The sequence below is a fragment of the Drosophila novamexicana genome, unplaced genomic scaffold (genome assembly GCF_003285875.2).
Source record: "Drosophila novamexicana strain 15010-1031.04,08,12 unplaced genomic scaffold, DnovRS2.1 tig00000960-arrow-arrow-pilon, whole genome shotgun sequence".
Taxonomy (NCBI): Eukaryota; Metazoa; Arthropoda; class Insecta; order Diptera; family Drosophilidae; genus Drosophila; species Drosophila novamexicana.
This window is the reverse complement of record NW_020824833.1, coordinates 2,018,891-2,046,393: the sequence shown is the minus strand read 5'-3', so window position 1 is coordinate 2,046,393 and position 27,503 is coordinate 2,018,891. Positions and strand designations below refer to the sequence as shown.

Genomic DNA, 27,503 nt, shown 5'->3' with positions numbered 1-27,503 from the left:
CTCCCACTACCATTTGGGGTCTGGGCTGAGCGGTCGTTGACAGTGCTCAAATGCCTTGTTCCATCGTTTATCTCACTTTCACTCGCCCCGCGATCAACATCAACAGCAACATCATCATTGTTATTATTATTATTACTACTGAGATCATAAGTTGAGTTGAGTTGAGCAATCTTATATAGTACATCATTTTTATTATTATCTTGAATTTATAGATCTTTAGCAGTATAGAAAGACTAGCGGTTATTGCCCGGCATTGCCCGTGGAACGTTTTGTGTACAAATTTTAGATATTACCTTTCCACTAAGCACACGTCCTTGGAAAATTGAAATCTACCCATCTTGATCTCCAATTCTATATATGTCTTAAGAGTCATCGATTAAAGAACCAAGTGTTGGAATCAACGGTTTCCGCCCATGTTAGTCTTGCGGTGAGAATCTTGAAGCTAAAGAATAACCTTCGTTTGTTGACCTGCATTTACCACCCAAAGTGGGCCGATCGGATGGTAAGCAAAAAACATTCTCAACAACCAATTTACGACTTTTGCGGGTGGAATTTTCCAAATTAGCAAAACACGAATTTATTATATTCTTATGTAGAGCTTTGAAAATAAGTTTGAAGCAAATTAGACTAAACTTAAAACTTCGACCAAAAAACCTTTGAATCGCATTGAAACACGTCTCAAATGATTATTGAATTTGAGGGCGAAATGTCACCCACCAAATCGTTGACCCCCATTTCCACTAAGGAGGCATTGATTTTACAAAATGTGCGAAACACCCCTCAAATGAATTTGAACAAAAATTTTTGCAAATAAGTTTGAGACCGATCGGATTGTACACGAAAAAGTTGCATACAAACATTCCATGCGATTTTTTCACACTTGCAGATGGAATTTCCCGAAACCCCGTCTTAATATGCACCTACATCGCATAAGGTAATTACATTGAAAATCTCAGCTTCCCAGCCATTCAGTCAGTCAGTCAGTTAGTCATTCATTAAGTCAGTCAGTCAGGACAAACAGTTTTATATATAGAGATCTATCTCCATTTCACGTCAAACACATAAGAAATGTATGTTTTCGAATTGTTTTATATAAAATTGGTAATTGTTTGAAAAGCCAAGCTTCAATCCAAGCCCTGAGTACAAAGATGTGCTGTAAACAGACCTTCACATCCCGACTACTCGCGGGACTCAATAAGGAACTTAAATTTTAATTATTTTAAAGCTGAACTCCGTGTTGCTTTCAAAGTCTGCCCCCAGACCTCAACCTGAACGATTGAAGTCGTACCTGTGTCCATTGGGGCAGCTCTGGACAGGGCACTAGCCCCATTGTGTGAAGAATTGATCGTCAAATGAATTCGTTCGGCCAAAAATTGGAATCATTAAGTTGCTACACGCAAAGCTGCACCACGCCAAAGTGTCGTCGCCCCCCTATGCAGGATCTTATATCTCAAAATGGATTAATTGAAGGCAAGATCTGTGGATTAAGGTGTGGTGCATGTAAGGTCTTATATGGCCGATTGGGTTGTGCAGCATGCGCTGATAATCTCATCGAAAGCAATAAGAGATAATTCCCACTGACCAACTTTATTTCCAGGGACTAAGAAGCGTTGTGAGCTATCTGAGCTGAAACAACAGACGACCTTCGAGAAGACGTAATGGCAACTGCCTGCTTTCCGAACGACTCGAATGAATAAGCAGTTTGTCATCGGGTGCGATGAGGCAAATGGACATCAGTCAAATATCATATCCAGAAAGTGCGGTTCCTGTCCGACGGAAAGAAGACGAACCGAATATGCATATTCTCTGTGAATATGAGCAGCCATTACTAGGAATAGAAGAAAGCAACTGGGCAAAGAGGGGGATAAATTGTTGTTTCGGGACACAGAAAATAGAATTTTTATTATTTACTTGGATCAGACAACAACAATGCAAGTGCAACAACAATAAATTTGATTACAACACAGACGTGAAACGTATGAATTCACTTGGGCTTCTGTAGCTCCGGCTCCGGCTCCGGCTCCGACGAGCGCTCCTTGGGCTGTGCCACATCCAGTGACGGTGCGAGCGCCGGAATTAGCAGAAACTCGTTACAGAGAAAATCAGAGTCCATGGACTGCGTCTTGTCCTGATAGCCGCGCACTATTCCGCGCTTCGGTGGCTCGATGAAGCTCTCCTTGACAATTAGCGCACCCGGATGCGGCACCGAGGCAGTTGGTGATGATGTGCTGCAGCCAGCATCCAGGTCCAGTGAGCAGCATTCGGACAATGCATTGGGCAGCCGATTAAAGTTGGCCGGGCCGGAGCTGCAGCCGGCTGCAATCGTATGCTGTCGCTCCTTTTCGCGTGAACGCTCGCGGTGATGCTGCGGCGATCCATAGATGAGGGAGCCAGAGCCAGAGCCGGCACCGCTACTCTTTAAATTAATGCAGCTCTGCGTATGCGAAACATTTGCATAGTCATCCTTGGTGCTGACTAGTGGCACCCGCTTCAGTGTATTACTCTCAAATGGGAAATTCGAATTCGAAGTGGACTGCGTCAGATTCTCAAACTTACGCAGACGCGCGTCCTGGCGCAACTGTTGAGCCGCCGCCGGCAAATTGATGGACGCATGCAGCGCATTCGCCTCCGGACTGGTGCCGGCGCACTCAAACAAACTGATATGCTGCTGCATGCGCGGCGAGATTGGATCGTGAGCACGGCGCACGCTTGGACGTGCATGCTCCGGCGACGCTTGTGTTACGTGCACCGGGAGCGCAAAGCAATACTTTGGATCATCAGTGTCAACCTCCGGTGGTGCAGTGGCATGTGTCGGACAGCAGTAGCATGATTCCAATATAGGTTCCGTGTCGGCAAGTAGCGAAGGTGTTGTCACTGCAGACATTGTACCATCCTCGTCGTCATAATCAAAGCCCTGCAAAGGAAGAGTACCAGCAAGTAGCGATTAAATCATGCAAATTCATTTTTTTTAGCCTGCAAAAAGAGCATATTGGGCTTGTGAAAATGCATGTAATAAGCAGAAGGAGGCTTCTCCGACACCAAAGAGTATATTTATTCTTGACCAGCACCAACATCCGAGTCGATATTCGTATATCTGAATGTCCGTGCGCATGTGACCTCAGAACCTTTTAAAGCTAGAGACTTGAAATTTTAAACTCTCGACTAGAGTCCCCTTACTTTTTGGGTATAGAAAGAAGCTCAGCACTCAGTGCCGGGTATCTCCAAGCAGGTCATTCTCGGTTTTTAAGACTCGTGAAAATAATTTAGAATGCATTGAAATGAATTTACGGAGGCTACTAAAAAGTTAAGTACAGACCCGCCACCAAATTGTAGGCACACTGCCACGATAGACCTTATAATGCACATTCAAGGGCAACGTGAAAAGGGAAAAATAATAAATTCATACCCATTTTAGTATTTCTTATGCTCTTTGAAACAATATAATGCGCTGAAATGGAATATATGATGGAATCGATATCTTGTCGATAACAGAGAAATGGATAAATTTGTAATTTGTTTGACTGGCCGGGTCCTGCTCACTCACATCGACGGAAAGCGTCATGGAACCCTTGTTGACCACCATGCTGAGATCCTGGTCATCAACGCCAAGGCTGACCGGGGTTAAGCAGCAGCTGCTGGATTCTGCTTCATCGCAGATGCTCAAATAGATGGGGCCGGTGCCGTCATCCCGCTGCAGTGTGTCCTCGTTGATGACCCCAAATTCGGGCAGTTCCTCTGGTTCATCCAGCAGAATGTCGACAGTGCTCAAAAGACTGTAGAGATATTTAAAAAATGAGATACCCGTGTATTGTAAAAAGAGAACACGCTCACCAATCCAGTTTCTGATTTTCATCGTTATGCTCTTGCTCTTCCTGGTCCTTTGATAGAATGTCCTGTGGCTTTTGCGGCCAAACTTGTTTGCCATTCGTTGGGGTTGTGTGTTCAAGTTGTTAGTTTTTTGGTTCGCATTACAGATTGATAGTGTTAAGAAGTGAAAGGGAGTGTAAGAAACAGCGAGCGAGAAAGAGGGAGCGCGCGCAGGAGTCAGAGACTCTCAATGCGTTGAAGTGCGAGCTGAAGCTTTTCAAAAGGCAAGCGATAAGAGAGACAGAGAGACAGAGCCAGAGAGGCGTGCGATAATGAAACGTGTTACGTTATAGCAAAGAGAGCGCCGCAACGAGCGACTAGTGCGTGCAAGAGAGTGTATTTACTATATACATACATATCTATATGCTAAGGTGTTTAATTCAATATTTATTCATCTATTTGCGTCCTAAGTGAATTAGTTACAATTATTTAAACCCAGTTGAAAATATTCATTTAAAACTGATAAATTAAAAGGTGTAAAATTGAAATCACTCCGCAATAACAAAATATACATATTTAAGATCTCTATGAACATTAACAGTGTTGGATAATGAAACACTCAAACCATAGTCAACAAACAATCAGGTGTTGGTTTATTCCACTGAAAATTAAAAACAAAAAAAAAAAAACAAAAATACAGAAAAGAATACAGAGTAAAAAGAAAATTAAACCATATTTATCGGTTGATTTTAAAAGACTTAGACTTATCGATAAAATTCAAAAACATTTTGACGCAAGGTAAGAAAATATATACATATGTATAATGAAAATATGGGTAACACTCGAAAATTATACGAATTGAAAATTTTGAACAAGACATTTCAATCGAAATCTTTAGAGAATCCAATGAGCATGCTTAATCATCAGATGATTCTTGAACACAGTCACTATCTCAGGTGCGCCAACCAATCCTTGACTTACGCTTAGAGAACTTACGCTGTTTTTGTGCGGTTAAAATGTTTTTCATTGCCGCATCGTTGGCATCCTCGAATTCCGACGACTGCACCTGCTCCTCGCTCCTTGCTGGCGAATTTGGCTGATGCGGTTCCATAGTCGAATCGGACTCGCTGATGATAACAGAGCGATCGCATTTGTCGGTAAATGGAGCGATCGTACCCCTGACCAATTTCTGTGTGGACAAGTCAGAATCCTTTTGGTCTATCATCGAGGAGAAGGCGGCCATCGAATCCGATGGGATAGATACCGAAACAGGCTGACCTACTCCAGTCGCCAATATCGATGCTGAGTTACTAACAACAGTTCCCTCAAGGACGCGTGGCGGCGAACCAGTCGGCGTCTTAAAGATCTGGGCTAAGATCATATCCTGCAGAAAGCTGTCCAGCTTGCGCAGCGATAGCGCATTATGCAGTGTCTCCAGGGGTCGGATCGGCGGCACATCCCCAAAGCCTAAACGCAGGGCACATATGTAAACCGATTAAAATTGCTTAACACTCGCTTCAGCTATCAAACAATTAGTATTCGAAGAAGTGGATGAAATGTAAGTGAATATGGTAGAGGATTCTGCGTAAATACGAGAGCTACAGGATTATGACATGTGCCCCATATTTAATTACAATATTAATATGTGCGTATTAGTGGAATGTGTGCGTGAATGTGAATATACCACACAAAGGCTAGGGTTCCTAAAACAAAATGCGTTTCCGTTTCTGTTCTTGTTTTTGTTTGGTGCAGTGTAAAAAAACAAATCAGAGTTCGCGTTCTACGCAGCTACTTGATATTAGGTACTTTAGGGATATCAAAAACGAGTCATACGACCAACGAATAGTACATTACATTTCTAGAACTAGAACTCTGAACTACTTCAGAATTCCCATATAATAGTTATATACCAAGTTTATGTTTTAGTACCTTCTATTTTTGGTTAATCAAATACAAGTGGTAAATACATTTATTATCTGTTTCATTTTGTAATTTATATAAATTTTCTTTTATGCTTTGTATTTTTTGTTCTATTTGAATAAGCTTCTTAGGGCCATTTATTGACTTTCTTTTTCATCGTATCGAGTAATACTTTTCAACTAGAAAAATTGAAAAATAAATGTTAAAATGAGCAAAATATAATTGTATATATCTCTACCAACAACATAACCTTATAGCTCCTTTTGTTGTCTAAGACGAATGTTCCTTTGTTGATATCAACGATATAGAAGTTACAAATTATATTCATAAATGATTTGAGTATCTAACATACACATCTATGTAGCTGCCGCTTAGAAGGCAGCTACTAAGTAACGTTGCTGTGTCGAAAGCGTAACAAGAAATGCGTCTCTAATTCGCAAACAGTTCAAGTAAAGACTTGTTGAATAGTTCTTAATAGTGCTTAAAAAATAGTAAAAAGCATGCCTTTGTTATACCCTTGTACACATATCTATATATATATAACTGATCTGTATCAACAGCTACATAGTTTTTTTTTTTTTTGTTAAAGTTTTTTTCAATTTTTTCATAGTTCCCAAATAAAATGCCATAAAGAACTTTGTATGAACAACTTTTGATAGCTTCACTTTATAACTACTGTGTGAAAACTTTTTGGAAAACTTTAATTCTCTGCATTTAAAAGCTTAACTTTACTCCAATATCATACAGCTCTATGCTGTTATGAGCTTCATTATCTTCTTAAGATATATAAAAAAGCCAAATGATTTGTCTCTTTTGTGGTCGGAAATAAAATCACTTTCAGACCAGACCGTCTACAAGGGTATTTAATCTACGGCGTGCCGCAGATAGTCTTTTTTTCTAGTTTTTAATATTTTTGGAACGATTGAAGAAACTACAGTAGTACATCAATGGAATAGTTTTCAAGTATTTATGTAATTTCAATTTGTATCTGACATATATGTACTTCTGTGTGTATATTTGCGCTTTATTGCGATAGTAATCTGTGGACAGCTAGTTAAAGGTGGGGCTCAGTTCATGCATTCGTTTTCTTCATGTAGTTTACATATGTGTATTGTTGGTATAGCTATGTGTATTGGTGTGTGTATTGGCAGTGTATTTGTAGCGAGTTTGGGGCTCTGTGTGTTTGGTTGTGTGTGTGTGTGTGTAGGTGTGTGTGGGTTTGTGTACTCACCGGATGATGATACCGGTATCATATCGCGTAGATTCGGCGCCGATGAGCTGCCGCTTATAACTGCCGTACTGAAAAGGCTATTCGCGCTGGTGGCCATCTTTTTGCTAAAACCACCGAAACCCAACATTTTCATATAGGACATCTGGCCGGCAATACTGTGTCTTTGGCGACGCGACGATGTGGACGAATTGGCCGATGATACCGAGGCCGATACCGAGACCGAAACGTTGCTATCTGTAGCGATGGTATTGGTACAACAAGACGGGGGCGTTGTGGTGATGTTGTTGTTGTTGTTGTTCATTGTGGTTGTGATTGTGTTCGTGTTGGTGTGAGAAGGTGATGGTGGTGTTGGTGTCGGTGTCGGTGTTGGTGTTGGTTGTTGTGGTGCGTCAGTTGAGAGGGGATCGATTGAATTCAATTGGTTAGTAATGGGTTGATTAGCAGACATTGTTGCTGTAGTATTAAACAAACTTATTGTTGTTATTGTTGTTGCTGTTGTTGTCGGATTGGTTGCTTTTTTTGTTGTGCTTGGTGCTGCTGCAGTTGCGTCAGTTTCAGTGGATCTGTTTGCTGTTGTTGTCCTGCCTGTCACTGTAGCTGTGCCAGTTATCAGCACGGTGGGTATATTGTACACCAGCTGCGCCTCTATGGCCGTCTGACTGGGCATGGTTGTGGGCGTTACATGCTCCGCAATGGGCGCAAAGCAGCTGACAAAGCTATTGCCAGCGGCAACGGCGGCGGCGGCGGCGGCAGCTGCCGTTGCAGCTGATGGCGCTGCCGCAAAACCAAACCGAAACGGATTCTCGGGCTGCACTGGCGCCGTGGCCGGAGCCGGCGGCAGCAATATGGACAGCTGGCCACACGAATGACTGTTGGCCTTGCGCTGGCCGCGCTCCAGTTGTCGATGGCGCGACTCGTGCGTCTCCATGTCCATGCACAGGCGCAGCGTAGATGCTGTCAGCGAATCGGTGCAAGGCTCGACAAGCGGCACGTCATTGGGACGCCGCTGCTCAAATATGCCGCTTAAGAGCACCGCAGGTGCCGAGCTCGATAGTTGAAAGTCGTCCTCAAAACTGCCAGGAGCCGCTGCTGCTCCTGCTGCTGCTGCTGCAGCAGGACCATCACCACCAGTTGGGCGACAGCTGGCGCTACTGGCCGACGGCTCAACTGTGGCTAGCTGCATGAGACTCTTGGAATGAGCATGCGCTGCGGCTAACGGGAAGGAGTTGCTGCTGCTGCAATTGCAGCTTAATGGCCGCTCGTTTGTGGCCAGCGGCGATATTTGTGGCAAATGGATACCCTCGAATTCGGGCTCCTCGCCGCTGACCATGCGCCGCATGCTCAACAGAATGTGGCGCTTGTGCGTGCGACTGCAGCCGCCAGGATTCATGTTGGCGCACTGAGGTGTTCCCGGCGTCATTGAGAAGTCAATGTCCGATAGCGGCAATTCATTTGTTGACGAGTCGATCTTGAAGAAGGACAATCTGTCGGTGACGCGTATTTGTATAGCGGTGCGGTTGCTTCCACTGCTAGCCACGCCCACGCCCACGCCCACACCCACGCGTGCATTAGCAATCTCGTCAAAGGTAGCCGCCGGCGCTGTTTGCGATTAGTAGAGTCGGGGGGAGGGTAGACGTATTGATGAGGTCACGATTGAAGGAAGTGTGCGTATGTATGTATGGTCGTGTGTGTGTGTGTGTGTGTGCATGTATGTATGAATATCGTATGTACGTACGGGTGTTTGGTCGTAAAGTATACAAACAAAAAACTAATTAGCCGAAGAACGCATCAAAGTTGATATAGAAGAAGAAGAAGAAGAAGAAGAAGAGGGGTACAGGTACATTCGGCATGCCGAAGACTAAACGCACCTGCAAGCACGTCTATGAAATTGAAAGTTCCTCAAACTTAACTATTCAAAGGGTATCAATGCGAAACAATGTTTACTATTTAGTATATACATGAAAAAAGTCTTTCTTTATTTTTTATTCGTTTTAAATTTGATTACTTTATTTGAAAGTATTTAATTTGTATACCCTGGAACCTGGACATTGTAGCCTCTGTCCATTAGCCCTGTCCGTCTGGAGAAACTCTTTGATCCCTGACTTGAAATATGCAATAAATATTCGCCTAATCCATACACAACACGGGTATTTTTTTTATGGATATTATTTCCCGTTTCTAAAAGATCGATTATCGTTTTTAAATCATAATTCAAAACCTATGAGAGCTAGATATGTGGCTTCTTGTGTGGTATTTTTTGGATGTCTCTTCTCATTCCTTCAAAATTTGAAAAAGAAAATCTCATTTTAAAGATAGAGCCTTGGGATTCAGTAAACACACACATTTTGGTATCAGAAATTTAAAGATAGACCTTTTTTTGAGGAAGCTCGTCTCGCGGTTCAGGGTATTTTCCAGTCGGTCACACCCGACGTTTTTCTTCCATGAATTTTGTGTTATTTCTTTTTCTAATTGATTTATCATTTTTCTCATTTTTAAATATGAGCATTGTAATTTTCCTGTTTCTCATTATTTTTGTAAGTTGTATTTTTGAATATTGATTTTTCCAATGCCAAATATTTATTTAATAATTCTTTATGTTTTTCAAACTTTTTTCATCTATTACTAATAAAACGGTAACAAAAACAACAAAAAAAACAGCCGAGCTAAAATCGACCGATCGCATAAATCTCTGATCGTCTGAGGCCACTTGACAGTCAGCATGTCAGTTAATATCATCTTAAAATTTTTGTAGCGAAAACATGCGCTGAGGTATTCGTAAGCTTTTGTTTAACAATTTGCAATGTTTACTTAAATGCTTACAATTTGGCACAAACGATATGATATGGGAGAGTCGAAAATCCAAGTTCCAAGAAGGGTATGATTGCATCTTTAAAATTACATGATGATTGGTGGAAAACGGTTGCATGAAAATCTAGTTTAGGCTCATTCTCAGAGATCATTGAGAAAATTCATGCTATTCGCAAAATTCCCCCCTGTTAAAGGGTTTAAGGGCGAAAGTTTGAAAATATTATTTGCCTTATTAATATTAAACTGTCAGAAATTTCAAAGATTTAAAAAGCGTACTGAAGAATACGATAAGAATCGTAACAGATTAGAAATTTATAACCAAGACAATTGTATAAAACTTTATTACTAACAATATTTGTAAGGAAATGTTTTAATTGATTTGAGAATGGATTATTACACATAGAGACTATAGGATATCGGATTTGACAGGACAGACGTAAATTTCTAATACTTTTTATGGGTACCCTCAAATGCAGTGCAGATTGTTCTAACTAAGCCATTAATCATATTGCTTTGCAGGCGCCTTTTAAAATTTCGGGATGCAGGCAGAGCGTCGACGGCGTAGAGCAACAGCAGGCGGCGATTGGTCAGAATGAGTCCGGTTAGTTGTGAGTTAGAGTCGGGTTAGGCTTTGGAGGCACAAGTAATCGTTAGTCTGGTTGGGTATTTGCGCGCACAACAAACAAAGGAACAAACAAACAAACGAACAAACAAACAAACAACAACAACAACAACAACAACAATAACAGGAAGGAGCAACAACAAACATATTACATTCATAGCTAAGAATGTTACAAGTGAATGGAATCAACACAAAATATTCTCAACAATTTGTTTTTTTTTTTTTCAATTCGGCGGATCGAATCATGCATTAAACATATATAGATAGACAGAGACAGACCGATTGATAGATAGAGAGCGAGAGAGAGAGAGAGAGAGAGAGGTGCAGACGCAACAAAACAGTCACAGACCAGACACATACAGATATATACAAATAGAGAAAGAGAGAGAGAGAGAGAACAGGGCATTGACAGAGACAGAGTGAGAGAGAGAGAGAGAGAGAGAGGGAGAGTGCGCAACACTCACAATGCGTATAAACCAACAATTGGGCGCCAGCAAGGCTCTCGCGTTCACTTTAAATAATGGGCGTGGCAGCACATCCTGACGCTCAATCGTTTAGTTCACGGCCAACGCTGGCTATCAGGGACAGTATTTGGATCTTGGGGCTTTTCTTTGGATAAGAGTGAATGTTGCTCAAATCAGTTTGGCTGCATTGCCAAGTACACGGGATTCCGCGGCCAGATGCCTATCGATTTTCATTGATTTCCCCAAACTCCATCTGTGAGCTATCTGCCGCTTCCGAGAGTCGATTCGGAGAGCAGGAGAGAGCTCAACTAGGATCAGGAGTGACACAAACACAGTAGCCGGCAATTGTGGTCTCATGTGGGTGCTGGTTAAGTGTGTGTTTCATATTTTTCTTAACATTTTTCATTTGAAATCAGATTAAACATAATTTTTCTCGTGTGGAAAGAATGATAATCAAAAATGTTGGGCTCAGTTTTCGGATAAACAACTGTTTTCTTTTTGTGATGCTTGAAAAAATGTGATAAAAATGTAAAAACATTGAAATCATATTGCTTGACATTCGGGCGCATCATCAATCGTAATAAAAACAAAAATCATAAAATTAAAAACAAAAGTAAAGGAAATTATAATTCTAAATATTTAAAAGTAATTATGGGCGCATCCAGAAGAGAATTCTGTTCCAATTTACTGCTGAATATGTTTCGACTCTTTCTTCAAATAACAAGCGCAAAACAGATGGTAGATCCATTTGAAAGGCGTGGCAATAATCTCTATATAAATTTATATAAGTCAATTCTAATGCTTATCTCACTGCTTAGCAAATGAAGAAAATATGGAAAAACCCCCCAAGGATAATCGGAAAAGGTTAAAGTTTGAGTTTTGTTAGGAAATTTTGCATGTTTTAAAGATAGCTGCGGGCTTGCATACCCAATAAATTTGCAAATAATTTTTACTTAAATTAAAATGCGAAAATTGTTTTTTTTTTTAATAAACTAACACAGATAAGCGTTTTTTTTTTTATGCAATTGCAACTTGGACAAAACACATTTTGTGCACGGGCAACGCCGGGTATTTCCTTCAATTAACATTATAATTACACAGCTGAAGGAGATCAACAGCAATTCCGCACACCACAAGCAATAACAACAATTGTGTTGTCTCTAGTCTGAATGTCGTGAAAAACAAGTACTTGTATATGGAGAGACGGACGGATATGGCCGCTTTCCCTTTGGCTATAGGGTATTAAGCCGTAATATTCAGCAGAGATGCAAATTGCATGAGGTACTGTGCTTTTCTATTCTGAATGCGACCAATTTCTGCTAGGATTGAGGTCTCTGGTATGTGGTTTGTCGGTTTTTGGTGGGGATCGGGTTTTCTTTTTGTGGAGGGGGGGTTTTTGGCTTCGTGTTACGGGCTTTTCGAGAGTTAGAAAAAACGGGAGTTTGCAAAACGCGCACACAATTGGCATGCAGAGCAACAAATAAAGAATAACCAACATAGATATCTGTTTGTTGGTTAGAATAACCAACTGAGCAGAGGATAACGTAGACAAATAGCCGGAGGTTAGTTGATATAGCCAATTGTTTTTGGTCAGTGTGTTAAGAAAGCCAATTGAAAATTAAAAAAAAAAAAAAAATGTTTAAACAAAGAGAGAAAAAATTAAGAAGATAATTATAATAATAATACATAATAACGACAAAAGTATCAACGAATATTGAAATCAAATCAACAATAAAGTTTGAAATAGAAATGGAAAGTAAAGCCGGCCAATGAGACCCAGTGGCAACTGGGCAAGGGGTGGGTCAGCGGCCAGGCAGCAATTATTGTTGGTTGCATTGGAGACAGGCGCACCGCCCACATACATACCCGCCTCCTTGCCGCGATTGGCCGACGGCGATCCACGCTGCTCAAAGCTGCGCGAGCGCGGCTCACAGTCTGGACTCACGGCTCGTATATCGGGACTAATGGGTCGTAGCTGTTGCTGCTGCTGTTGCTGGTGCTGCTGTTGGCTCTGATGCAGCTGCTGTTGGTGCTGCGAAGCGAGCTCCTCGTTGAGACGCTTGGCCAGATCCATGGCCTCGTGACCGCTGACCGTGTGATGGGCTCCAATTGGAATTGGCTTCGACTTGGCCTGCTTGGAGCGCAGATCCAGGCGATTAAAACCGAATGAATTGTTCGATGAATTCCGTAAGGGGCACTAGATAGATAGAGAGAGAGAAAGAGAGAGAGCGAGACAGACGAAAGGGAGAGAGAAAGAGAGAGAGATTTTATTTAAATCACGCACTTCCATGCGGCATATACAGTAGTTTCGTACGCTACGCTTCTTGCCCTGCTGCTCATCGCCTGAAATGGTATCGTTCTCCTCCTCGATGCGTGATGGATTTGCCTCCTCGTTAGACTGCAAGCTCACGCTGCAGGAGTTATCGCCGTGCGAGTGCGGACGAAAACCGGGACCAGGTGGCAAATTCTTTTGTACGCAACAGTTGACGCCGGGACTGAAATGGAGCTCGACATGGAAACGCTCCTCAGAGGTGGGATCCTTGGTCGGATCTTCATACAGCATTATGACGATCTGGGACATGTAGTTTAGTTCCGATACCATCGAAATATAGTCCATGGCGCGACGCCACTGCTCGTCCGTGACAACATTTAGCAATCCGCCGTAACGCAGAACCGTCAGCAGCGAGTGCACATGCGACTCGCTGGTGAAGTAGAGGCGAGTGCGAACATGACGCTGCGGACTGGCCACGCCGTGACTGTAGTGAGGATTCAGTCGATTCATAAACTCATCCTCGATCTCGTCAATGTTGCGCTGCAAATCGCCCTTGATTTTGCGAAGCAGCGGCGAGCAAATACCCTGGCCAATGGCCAGTTTCTCCTGCGGTGTCAGTCCGTATTCCTGTGGTATGACTATATCGGCCAGATTCTTTGCGTAGATATAAAGCTCCTCGGCCTGGTCGTACTGCAGCGTATGCTGATTATGCTGCAAATCGTATTTGATGCAATCGTAAATGTCTGGAATTTTTGATATATCAAACAGTTTCGATTTGGTGCTAAAGTCCTTTTCGATTTTCTCCCAGCGACAGCGCATTAGATCCCATGTCTCGCCGTGATAGAGTATCGCGTCCTTTGTCTTTGGATCGTCCTTCTTGATGCTGATTATGTGCAGCAGTTCCCGTATTAGCAAATGCACATGATGACAACAGTCCACCGGATTCTTAACAAAGTCCAAAGCTTGTGTTATCGATTTGCTGTTGCACGGATTGATCAGCTCGCGATCTTCCTGTGTAAACTCGCGATCATTTTGCATCAGCTCGTGCAGTCGACCCTTGGCGCTGTGTGGAGCACAAATTGTAGATTTTGATTCAAAATAAATAAACACAAGCTAAATGTTAAGTCTACTGATTAAGAATATTTCCCTTTGGACACCTCTCTCTGTTCTCCCCCCTAGGCTAGGGCTCGCTTGGTTACAGAACATGTTATAAAACCCGAGTTATTCGAGAATGTATTTACCCATGGAATGGGACAGAGCGCTGCAATTTGTATGTCTGCACATTTAGGAATTGAAGTCAGTTTATCTTATGGTCGTATTCTCGCCCTAAGTCTCTCACTTCAATATCTGGGACATGTTTAAACTATATACCAAAAGTCAGTATCTGTTTTAATCTATTTGCACATTGGTTAGCAAGCCGAAGACAGCTTTTAATCGAATTCTCGCATCCACTTTAAATTTATCAAACATCTATAAATTGCCTACTTATTGTAGAGCTGCTCTCGTATCGGAAGTAAATAATTATTCAAAGCATCGTTCAAGCAATCGTCTAATAAATAAAGCAGCAATTGCGACATCTGTTTGGATCATTTGGATAGATACTTACAGGTTCTGGTACTTGCTTGAATCGCAATCGTTGTCCAGCAGCCCGTTTGTATTGGCGCTCTTGACCATTTGAACCAGAATGGGTGTCAGCTCGCCTTCGAGGGCCAGTAGACCCTTGGCAAAGGCAGCGGCGGTCATTTGAACGCGTCCTTCGTCCGAGGCATAAATCTTGAGGTCATGTCGGAAGGTTGAGTGCAAACTAAATACATTTGATTCAAATGAACGAACATTTAGCGTAAATTCTAGTTAAGTAGACGCAAGCACTTACCGCAATAGACCCAAACCCTGTGTGCCCGAATAGTCCGAGCGTCCCTGGCCGCCGGGGTACATGCAGCGGAAAATGCGACCCAGCTCCTCGGCCTGGATGCGACCCGCTGGTGTTAGTTCGCCGCCCCATTTAAGTATCAGGACCAGCGAGGGTTCGGCGGGCGTTTCGGCTGAAATGGTTAGGACTTAGCTTGTGGTTAGATAAGTTAACAAAAAATACGACCACCTACCATCATCAGAGCTGGAACCACGTGGTCGACCCCTGGGTTGGTATTTCATCTGCACCTTGCGATTGATGCCCGAGAAGTGGCCATACATTTCGAGCACATTCTTCAGCTGCTCCAGCTTGCTCTCCTTCTCCTCAATCTCGGCATGCGCCTTGGTGTGTATCTCGCTGAGCAAAAATCGTGCTATATCCAGTATCTCCTGCAGTTGCTTTGGTCGTTTTAGCTTCACATGGCCTAGCTTGTAGCCATCATATTTCTCAAAGATCTCGAAGAATCTGCCGAAGTGAACAAGAAAATGAGATACTTTTTGGAAATCGTAAAAAAGGTTTTTATCAATGTTACAAAACAAACTTAAGAACATCTCGTGCATTAATTCAGATAAAATATTTTAAGGTTTCGAATCGAACTTAGAAAAGCAAATCGAATAAGCTGTGAGCTTTAAGTAAAGCTCTTTTTAAAATCATATGCAATTTTTTTAACGGGATATTTAACAACCAAATGCATTTATTTCGTTGGAAGATTCAAACAACATAAATATTATTATTAAAATATAAATTCAAATGCATGCTCCTAATTACTCACAAAGCTGCTGAAAAAAAGTGCATGCAGCTTAAAGTGACGCGAGCTTTAGGTTACCCGCTTAAAGCGTTAAAAGCTCGTAAGCCTCAAATGAACACGACTAATTAGTTTACAACTTTTGTGAGCTTTTGATGCCAACTTAAAACTAAAACCTCAAGAATTTAGTTGCAGCTTAAGATGTTGCGAGCATTTAAAACTGTAATTGGCAATCATGATAAAAGAGTTTGTTTTTTTTTTCTGTCGAAAACTTAATAACTCATGTCAATGGTGATCCAATGACATCATGAATGTAACTCACTTGGGATGTCGAACCTCGACCTTCATTTTCTGTTTGGGCGTCCGATCGCCATGCCGGATGACAGCCACCACGCAGCGCAGCTCCATCATCTTGCCAAAGGTGGTGGGCACAATGGGCGGATCGTCCAATTGGAATGGCACCGACCAGGGTATGTGCAGGGTCGGTGTCAGTTCGCGCAGTATCATGTTGCCCAGTATTTTGGCGCAATCATCGTAGTATTTATTTGAATTCTTCACAAAACTAAATCCATTGACATCGCATACGTAGCTTTTGCCATTGGCGCGCAACAGATCAAAGCCGCAGACGGTCTGCTTGAAGGCCAGGCACACCTTACGTGAGATGAGCTTCTCCGAGTGATTGAGTATGACCGGATAGCGTATCTCCTTGCCCTCGCTATCGCGCTCCACTTTGCCATCGAGCGCCGGGCTCTTGCGCGCCTCCGCATGGGCATAGTCCGGTCCCACGGTATACACCTTGACGTCGGTACCTGAAAAGTACACTAAGTTGTAAAGGTAATGCTGGATTCAGTGCGTTCGACTGGCGGCCACTTTTTCTTGGGGAGTTCGGCAATGAGAGCAGCGAGCAGCGAGCAACGATCGGCGAACGAGCGAACGAGCGAGCGAGACGCAAGACAGATGGCAATGACAATATGCTTAACTTTTCTCATTATCAATACTCGTTCACAAAGTGAAGAAGGGTATATTGGTTCTGTGCATAGTCCGTCTGTCCGACCAAACACAATTTCTTGGTCGTACACTTGGAATACAAGCTCGTATACTCCCAAAGTTTGCAGATTAAATGAATAAACCTTCTGGGGTAGGGGATATATATCCCATCAAAGTTTAGGCGCTAGTGACCAAATTTTAGTTAAAGACTACAGCTGAGCTTTTACAAAGATTAATTACAAACTATTTTGGCAAACGGCAATGTCGAAAATTTGTCGGGTAACTTGTTTAAAAGGCTGTTGTGAACGAGTATTACGCAGTCGGCTGCACCCGACTGCAAGATTCTTACTTGTTTTCTTTCGTTTTTTTAATATTTTTTTCATCTCTTTTTGTGTGTGGGTAGGCGTTGTGATAGTGGTGTGGGGGGGCGTGGCGTAGCGTGACGAGCATGTTAGCGCTGACTAACTTATTTAATTCGTGACTATTTAAACGGTTCTAAATCTATTAAATAGATATATACACATAGTTATATATGCATATATATATATATATATATATATATATATTATAAATTTATACAGATATATACACATATATATGCCAGTTAGGTTAATGCAAATGTTTATCTAGTCCAGCATTAGCTGGAGCGTGCTAGAGCAGCACCTACAGTAGTAGGTGCATTGCAGGGGAAGGGAGCATAGAGAGCAAGTTAGCATACCATCGGTGGGCATAAAGTCCTCGTAGATGAAGGAGCCTGTTTTGCGTACCCGCGACTCCGGCGAGTAGACACTGCTGCGGCTACCGATTTTTCGAAATAAACGCTGACTGCCACCGCCAGCGGATGTTGGATAGTAGATATAGATGTTGTGATCCTCGGCCGAGACGGGTTTCTCAACAAACGGTTTGTTGAAGGTAATACCATTGACCTCCACGTGATCCTCCGACTCAATTAGCTCATGATCTGTAAATTGAAAGGGTTCAATACACAAGCATTTCGAGCTGCGACCGTTGAACTTACGTTTGGGATCGGGCGAATCGCGATCGAGCACAGCATAGCGCGGTATCTCGATGCCCTCCTTCTCCAGTATGGCATAGACACGTCGTCTGTCCTGTATGTCGTACTGCATGTGCAAATTGTTGAGCACAAACGGATTGCGCAACTGAGCATACTCAATGGCCTTTTCTAGCGGAAAGCCCTTCGAGTGAAAGGAGACTAGGCAATCGCATATGGGCCAATTTTGTACCGGTTCGCGCAATATAACATTCTCCTCAAAGGTAACCAGCTTGATGAACTCAAACTCGCCCAGGCGTGTCAGTATCTCCTTCATTGGCTTCGACTGTGTCTTCTTGGCCATGGCACAGATGCCCACAACGACTTGTTTGCTGTTGCTGGACGAGGTGCTAGTATCGGAGTCCATGCCGTCATTGCTGTCCCCGAAATCCGTATCGCCCTTCAAAATATAAATGATAGTTTTTTGGTTAAATGTTGCTTTTGCTGCTGGCAAGTGGTTTATGCTGCGAAAACGGACGCCCGGAATCATAACAATAACAATAGAAATTGAAATTTTTTAACAATTTTGTTAAAGAGCTTGTTAGTTCTCTTTGTTTTGTTTTTTTTTTAGTTTGAATTTTTGCTGCTTCAGATCCCAAGCATATGTCTGTTACTCATATTTCATATGATGATGATATGCTGTGATGATAGATAATTATGTTTGGAGATAGTTGACCTTCTCATAATGTATAAGATATGCTTAACTTCGTGAATATCAAATTTCAAACTATTGAACTCATGCAAACAGATATTCTACGTACATTGACAGCACGAAGTAGCAAACGGATCTGTAGTATCATTCTTATGCTACCTTCCAATCTTCAAAAGCTGACAAAATTGGAACTTATCAAATGAACAGGGCACAGATTATACCAGCTGTATGATATAGTTAACACATTTTTAAGATATCTATATAATTGTTTCATGCCTCAAATTTATGTTTTCCTAAATGTTACTAATTTGGAATAATGTTTGTCGACAATTAGCAGATACAACAGACAGGAAAGCAATGCTTCTTCAGAGTCCAAAAAACTTAGATTCTGCACAGGATCCCAGACTGTAGAAGATATAAATGCTTCCTGATTAGCCGCTCTCCAAGTTGTAACTCTCCAAGACAGATAAGTATACCCCAATTCATTTGTAAACGAGTCGAATGATAGTTTTATAAAATAATTACAAGTTTGAGAGGGTGCGGCATTGAAAACCTTCCATTTGATTACCAAGACAGGTTTTGAATTAAGCTTAAAAAGGTAGAATTATTATTGATATAGATATAGATTCAATTCCTATCGGATACATATTTACTTGATGATGGAAAGACAACAGATTTGAGTGAAAAGTGAGCTTTCGAATTTGGTCTAGAAATGCAAGTTATAAATCAAAACGGTTGCAAAATGTATAATATTGGGTCGAATCGTCGGCACGCCGACTATTAAATACCCTTGTAGAATAGAAGTTGATTCATGCAAAAGCTTTATTTGCGACCGATTCCGGCTTCTATCCGAGCCAAATAATATAGGATTCCGATTTTGCAGATATGCTAGGTTTTGTCATCAAGACCTTAAATACTCTGAAATGTTTTTCTAACAAAACATCAGATTTTGTCATGATTTGTCAGCTATATTGCTATATGATGGTCCCATCTGACATGTGTATTGCCTAAGCCAAGTTTCGTGAGAATAACTTTAAAGTGAGGAGAGTTAAACTATACTAAAATCGAGAACTTGGCTTAAGTTGAGTTCTAAGCCTCAAGAACTGACTATTAAGGAAGCGAGTACGAAAACTCTAGCCCCTCATTTTGTTGTATTCTATGCGTTACAAAGTGCGTGAGAAAACTAGAATAGCCTCTGCTAGGGTATACTGATAATGGGCACTCAAATTTGTTTATCCCTCAACTTGGCGCTGAAAGCGGCTCAAACCCAATTGCTTTGGCCCATTTGACGTTTCAATTAGCGGCGGTTGGCTGGCTTTTTGCTGTTGTCACAACTGATTAACGTGCTTAATTTTAGGCCCGGCCAAGACGCGACACCCAGATAAGGGCCGAGACCCGATGAGCGGCACCTACGTTTAGGCACTCGTCGCAGTAGCAGAAATCGTCGCTGTCATCGTCGTTGTCGCTGGCATTCGAGCAGTTATAGTCCAAGTAGTCGCCAACGTTGAATGGCCCGTATTCGCCATCGTCCTCCTCCTCCCCGTGGCCAGGCAGCTGCAGCCGCAACCGCAGCGCTTGCACTGGAGCACCGGCGCTTCTGGTGCGTCGCTGCCGCACACGATTGCGTTTGCGTCTGCGGCCCGGCCGCATGTCCAGGCTATGTCTGCGCTCCCTAGTGGCCAGCGCCGGTGTCGCCACATGGTCAGCTTCTGCAACCAGCTTCAGGTCTGTGGCAAGCGGCACACTGACAGCAGCCGCAGCAGCGGCAGCCGCTGCTTCCAGTTTCTTTTTGTGGCGCTGATGACGGGAACGCAGCTTTTTGAGGCGCCACCAATCCTTGAACCAGGTCCACTCCATTCAGACTTACACCAAATACCAAAGCCCTTATAGTTTATGGCAAACGCTTTTGTTGCGTTTGTTAATGTGCTTGTTCTTGTTTTTGCCTTTTAATTATTATTATGATTGTTTTTTGTTCTTGTTTTTCGTTTTACAACGGCGTATTTGTTATTGTTTTTAATAGCACATGCATAAATTACAACAAAATTCGCGCGTCTTGTGAGAGTTTGTATATGTTTTTTTTTTTTATTTATCTGAGTAGCAACTCGCGTCGTTCACCGCAACCAACTGGGCAGGTGGCCACGGCACGGCACAACTGCGACTGCGACTGCGACTGCGACTGCGAATGTGAATATGCCTAACGGCTATCAGCTACACTCCGTTGCGAACTAGGGTGGGGCACATTGTGGCGCCACGTGACACGAGTTAATCGTCAAATAAAACTGGCCGTATAATGTGCGTGCACGTAGAACTTTAAAGCCATAATCCATTATATGACACGTACCTAAGCAATTCAAGTATTCGAACGAGAATTCGCATTTATGAGATATTTGCATGTTATAGATACATTTGAATTATTTAGACGTATCTTCTCCAATTTCGTTGTGATCCACACGCATTCCAGCTGCCGCCTGGCTACTCTCTTGTACGCTAAACTCAATAATTTTCTGTTATTTGTTTCTCATATTCATTTATCTAAATACTAACTTGCATGTCTTGGCTGGCACTTTATCTTCATTTTAAAATTTGACATCAACAGTTCGTGTTTGAATTATTTAGACGAAGTTTCCTCGAGCTTATTTTGCATATATCAACACCTTTGTCTATAGCGCAAAAAAAAACCCCCCATTTCCGTTTTTAAATTTGCATTTTCAATTGCCAGACAGCTGCTATTCTCTTGTAAGAATTTGACATGCGATCAAAGTTTATTCAATTTTTGGTCTTTTGATCTTTTCAGTTTCTCGCATTCATTTGCCTAAATACTACATTGCATGTGTTGCCAGGCGCTTAATTTTCATGTCAAATTTGACATGAACATCGAAAAAGATACATTGATATGCACAAACTGTGCTGTTTTGCAATCAAGCAGAGCTCTATTTTTTCCAGTGTCACTGTCAATCATTAAATATTATGCCTTCGTAATATAACATGACAACAATTGCCATGAAGTTTGCAATGAGCTTGCGGAAAACGGACGTGAATTTGACTTTGTAATCAGGCGCTATTTTAGTTTGCATTGGTATTTTGGTGGGTATTATTATAATTTTTTTTTTTTGGTTATTTGCCCAAGTGGCGCTGTAACTTGCCGATTAATTATTTCACGCTACCATCTCTAGTGCGAGTCGGATCGAAATGTAGCGCCAGCGTCGATCGGTTGAGCTTTTGAGCAATGGTTGAGCGTACGGCAATCGGTTGGATTTACTCAGCTCCGTGTTGATCATGATAATTGGCCTCTCCGCCACACACAAAGCCAGAGACGGCAGCGCTTTCTTCATCTAGTTCTTTCATTTGTTTTTGTTCTTATTGCTCTCTTTGTGTGCAATTGTTTTCATACGTTATCTTTGTTGACAGCGACGACAACGACAACAACGACGGCAACGTTTTAAATACAACTTAAATACTGGAAACATACACGTCCGGTTGGAGAGAGCGAGAGAGAGAGGGGGAGAGAGAGAGAGTGGGGGACCACAATACGCCACTTACGTAGCGCTCGATCGCTTATGAGAGCTATACGGTAATTATCAAGCTCAAGGTGTGCGCCACTATTCAAGGTCCAGAGCTACCCGGCCCATGACGTATGCGCGGCACTAGTTAAGGTATTTACATAGACTGGGCTTAAGCTTAGACTGGGCTTAAGCGGTCGCAGCTAATTAAATTGAGTCTATGTTTTTAATATCATTTTGGCGTACACATGGGTGACATAGGACTTTCGCCTATGGACTACGGCTCGGACAACACTACACTGAACAAATTATTTGCTGCTTTTCGAATTTGTCCTAAAATGAGGCACTTTCGTATTTAAAGATGATATTTATCAAAATGAAATTAATTTCAATTTTCGAAAATTTCGAAAAAATGTGTTAATCCACAGTCAAACCTTTGGGTCTAAACCTGTTTGTATCCATAATCTATAAATTCTTTTTTAATTTTTTCTTTTCATAATTCCCAATTTACAACACTGGAAATGTATTCCTGATCCCTTACATGATTAGTTATTTATAATTTTTGATTGAAGAGCTCGACAAAACTCAATATTTGCCTAAGCTTTAGAAATTCCGAAAATCACAGTCTCAGATTTACAGTTTATGATTCACTAACCCAAAGATGCGCTAGACCAAAATAATTTTCAGCACTGCAAACAGGGTATTGCGTAGTCGGTTTGAACTGGACTGCAAGGTTTTGACTAGCTGCGGAATTTAAATATCGTTTTATGAATACAATTTTGTGGAATTTATTAGAGCTTAGGCATGGAAATATCTTTGAAGTGTTCCTACAAAGTCTCATTATTTATCAATTAGAGATTTCAAAATTAGCATACAAAACTTTAAGTCTTCATTTAAAATGTTTGCTGTCGGCTAATTTGAGGTTAAGTGTGGTATATATAAATAGTCCTTCCCAATGCTTCACTATATTATTTGCTTGAAATATACGTTGGCTAAGTCTTCTCAATATTTAATTAGAACAGTTGTAAACAACAAATTTTACAAATTGAAATTTTCGTGCGCCACTTAAAAGTATGCAACGTTTTTTTTCTTTCGACGCTAAACAATGGCGAGCTGTTGCGTCGTGACGTCACAAGTCGCAGAAGGACACGCAATAAAGGGAATTTTATGAAAGCAACTGCGCGCGCTTACCGCAAAAACCGAAATGGAACTGCGGTACGTACATGGATGCCACAAATGGGACGACAATTTGGCAACTAGAAGAGTGCGAATTGTCGGCGGAAATTGGGCCAAATCGTAAGCCGAACGGGCGTAAACAAATGTAAAACAAATAAAATGCGATAATTATGCGACAAAGAGGCGCACAGAGCAAAATAGCAACAAATTAATTAGTCTTGCCGCGAAATGAGCAAACAAATGCAAAAGCAATTAGCACGACAAATTAATATGGCCGAAATACAACAACAACAAAAACAACAAAAAAACAGTAAAGATAAAAAGAAACGCAGGCAGGCAAAACAGACGAAGCAACTTCAACTCAAAAAGCTCGTTCTGAAATCAAGCAAAACGTAATGCAATGCACATAAACAGGCTAAATAGAGTAATAAATGTTCACCGCATAAGAGAATGATGAAGAGCGCGGCTCCAGTGCGTCATTAACAGTTGTTTCTAGTGTTGAAAAAGAGAGAGAGTGTGAGAGTGTGGGAGAGAGAGTGAGCGAGGCTGGGCTTGAGTGCACAGCTGACAAACACAGACACACAGACAGACAGAGAGGCACACAGACAGACAGACAGACTCACTAACACACGCACACGAGACGCACCACCGAAATTTGGCGTTGAGCTGACGTGCGTCAGCAAACGCTGCCTCACGTGGACGTCAGCCTCAGTTGGCGCTGATGTTGCTGACGTTGACGTTGATCCTGGCATGTGCCTGCGCCTGCGGCGACTCCAGCCGCGACGCGTGCTATCTGCGTAAGAGCCGTCGCTGTTTCCCGCGAATTTGTCAAAGCTGTTGCCCATGCTGCGTATATTTTCTAACGTATTCATATGTGTGTGGGTGTGTGGGCGTGTGGGTGTGTGTGTGAAGTGTGTGCGTAGATATTATTCCGACAACTCTGTCAAGCAAGCCGCAGGACCCGTCAAGTGCATAAAATCCAAATTCCTGGCAATTGGTTAGTGCGTCAAACAAGCGACTGGTGAGAAAATGTGCTTCTGATCGATTAACAAACTGCGATTGACATAAGTATGACACATACGCATACATACACATATTTATATGCATGCATGTATGTATGTGTCTGTGTGTTATTAATAGAGATGACACAAGTCCAGGCCATTTCTCTGCGTTACATCGCTGCAACCTTACATTTTCGGCTCAGCGGGGCGCCCAAATGCCAATTGAGCAATTGTTCAGCCAACAGAAATGACAGGTTTATATAAATATAATAAAAGTAAGCATAACTTGCGCAGACCGCAATCGATTTGAATAATAACTTTGTCTAGGACTTGTTTAGTGAAGAGTCTATAAATAGGTTGCACACACTTTCTGTTTCTCAACGAGTTCTCGGTTCCCCGACTGGAAAATAACGGTAACCCAGCGCCTTCTAGCTATCATTACTCATTACATCTCTAGCCGAGCACAGGATTTCTAGATCGATAGTTATCGATTTCATCTAAATGGAGCAAGGTATCGATCTTTTAAATTGGTAGATGCAATCGGAGGACTCCAATGGGATGGGCTTTAGGATTAAGGCTCAGCTATCATCTGATTCGTAAAGTTGCATTAAAACAGCAACGAACAAGTAATTATTCGATAAACCTAACGGATAATCGAGTTCTTTGTTGTAGGAAACACTTCTTCTTTGTCAAGATATCTGGCGCAAGCCTCGCATAGAAAAGTACCTCCAGTATTTAGCCTTGAGACTAGAAACAGACGGGGACAAGGCTATATAAACTCGGCTGTCGATGCTGATCTGGAATATATATCTGCCTTATTGGGTCGTAGACCTAATATAACATGACTCTTACAAAAGTAAGGCATGCCAAGGATTTAATACCCTGGTATACGTGAGAATAGTGAAGCTCGAAAATGCTGACTTTAATGAAAACTTCTTGAAAAACGGAACCGATTCTTCCCGTAGAGGTATATAATATAGTAGTGCGATCTTGATAAGACTTGGCACCCAGCTGAGCTTAAATATAAGATTAAGGTCAAGAACTTTACTTTCGAACGATCGTTCCTTCGGCAACTATATAATATAGGCACGCTGAGTTAAGTTCCGATATCTTGAAAAATAATGAGATTTTCGGACGATTCCGATATTACTTTTTATACCCTGAACCCATTAAAAATGGGTAAAAGGGTATGTTGTATTTGTGCAAAATCCAAATGTATGTAACAGGCAGAAGAAAGCATCTCCGACCCCATAAAGTATATATATTCTTGATCAGCATCAATAGCCGAGTCGATCTAGCCATGTCCGTCTGTCCGTCCGTCCGTCCGTATGTATGAACGCAAGGATCTCAGAACCTATAAGAGCTAGAGACTGCAATTTTAGCTGTAGATCCTCCTAGTGTCTACACAGATCGAGTTTGTTTCTGATAATCGATAATTTAGTCCGTTTCCAAGCAATCGATAAAAATCGATATCGATATCCTGTTTTTTGGGCAATTTTGGTAAATAATAAGAGCTAGAGTCACCAAACTTCACATATAGCTTCTAAAATAGAATATATATATATATGATGTTGAAAGAAGAGGGTTCAGGGTATCGCCTAGTCGGGAGCTTCCGACTAGAACCTCTTACTTGTTCTGCCTGTAGCAGGGGAGCTATGCAACATTTTGTGACGATAGCTTGAAAACTGAGAGAATAGTTTGCATGGAAACAGAGACGAACTATAAAAAATCGGCTCTTGATGCCGATCATAAATCAGTATACTTTATGGGGTCGAGGATGTCTCATTTTGTAAAATCGATTCGTAGCATTCTTAGAGTAAAAATCTATAATTGTGAAGATAAATGAATCGATTTCAACATCAGTAGCTTGATCGAGGACTATTTTTTATGAATCGGCTACATATTATTATTTTTAAGTTAAAATCATATCAATAAATTTGTAACTCTACCTTATGGGTTTATCATTAAAATCGGTGAAGATTTGCGTAAATTTGGCTTGCATAAATGAACTCACCTTTGAGAAAGGCTATAAAAAGAAGTTAATTTTTTAACATTAAAAAACTTTACAATAGAAAATAACATTGTTTCGTCATTCGCGTTTTCGGAGTGTAAAGGTCAAACCAAAAATATATATATATATATATATATATATATATAATATAATAATATAGCGAAATGTTATGGCTTAGTTAATTTGTTCTTACTAAGCGCGCTGCGCACACTAAAAAGTTCTGAGTTGTGACGTCACAACGAGCAAATCGTATGGCTCTCGTTATCTTGGCGGCAATCGCATGCACATGTACACGCATACATACATAATATGTATTACATATGTTATGCTTTTCATGTTGTTTGTTTTGAATGCAATTCGATACGCCCGTGCTCTCTGACACTTCTCGGCGATGTTTGGCGCGTGGCTGTGTGAGAAATAAAGCTCAAGTGCTGCACACAGCAAAAGCACAACATCGCGGGGAAGTGAGAGAGAGAGAGAGAGCGAGAACGTAACAGCAAACAGCAAACAGCTGTTCGAGACGCAGCCAAAGCTGCGCCTGCTGCTGCTGCTGCTGCTGCGTCTGTCATTTGGCACAACAATGTGACAAAGTCAGGGTCAAAGACAAAAACAACAACAACAAACTATTGATTTTGAACAGCATACTGGATATTAAAGTATAGTATGGAGTTATGTGGGGAATGCAAATGTATTTAGATGTGTGTAATGCAGTTATTATTTAAAACTTTCGTTTGATGCGTACATTGCCATCGTGGCCCAGATAAAAGCCCACGCGGTGCGAGTGCGACGCCAGCGGTTGTTGAGTGTGCTGATTCGAATGCTGATGCTGCTGCTGTTGGGAAGGTCCGACGTTGCTCTGCGTGGACTGGCGCAGGTCCTGATATCCGGATTCCAGCTCCGTGTATGACATGCCGATGCTTGGGATCTACTCTATATTTTGGTGTTGTTGCTGTTAGTTTGGCGATTTGTGTTGATTAATGCGAAAAGCAAGCGGCGGCACACATGGACATACACACACACGCACACATATACAGGTCTATGGACACCGGGAGCGGCTGCTCAAATACAAATACGTATACAAGACGCGCCAAGTATACGTGTAACAGATTCACTTTGCATTAATATTACATATATAGAAATATGTGTGTTCAGAGCTTGTCAATAACTAAAACAAAAAACGGTTCGTTGCTCCTAGTTCGTCCTTCGCAATACTGCCAGAGTCCGCGAACAGCGCGTTTATATTTATATCAACAATCCGGATTACGAAAGATGTAATCGGTGTGACCGTATCACTTTAACATAAACATACCTAAATGGATTCAATTAAAACTAAAATACCAAATGTGA

The 27,503-nt window shown here is 41.8% G+C and overlaps 1 protein-coding gene across 5 annotated transcripts; it reads right to left on the bottom strand.

Annotated features, from left to right (window-relative positions):
- Positions 1 to 1,966: 1,966 nt before the first annotated feature.
- On the bottom strand, positions 1,967 to 27,389 carry LOC115765361 (inositol hexakisphosphate and diphosphoinositol-pentakisphosphate kinase). 5 transcript variants are annotated; one of them, XM_030708882.1, is made up of 14 exons: positions 26,899 to 27,389; positions 17,784 to 18,216; positions 17,484 to 17,726; positions 16,101 to 16,599; positions 15,227 to 15,498; positions 14,998 to 15,181; positions 14,731 to 14,928; positions 13,167 to 14,187; positions 12,719 to 13,049; positions 6,959 to 7,192; positions 4,804 to 5,274; positions 3,832 to 3,913; positions 3,545 to 3,773; positions 1,967 to 2,914 (listed from the first exon to the last, which is right to left on the bottom strand). In XM_030708882.1, the coding sequence occupies exons 1-14, from the start codon at positions 27,064 to 27,066 to the stop codon at positions 1,985 to 1,987; spliced, it is 5,295 nt and encodes a 1,764-aa protein (XP_030564742.1). In that variant the 5' UTR covers positions 27,067 to 27,389; the 3' UTR covers positions 1,967 to 1,984. The 5 variants fall into 5 exon arrangements, with proteins under 5 accessions (XP_030564742.1, XP_030564743.1, XP_030564739.1 ...); XM_030708883.1 differs by having other exon boundaries at positions 16,101 to 16,587; XM_030708879.1 differs by lacking the exon at positions 26,899 to 27,389 and adding an exon at positions 19,882 to 20,602.
- Positions 27,390 to 27,503: the final 114 nt, after the last annotated feature.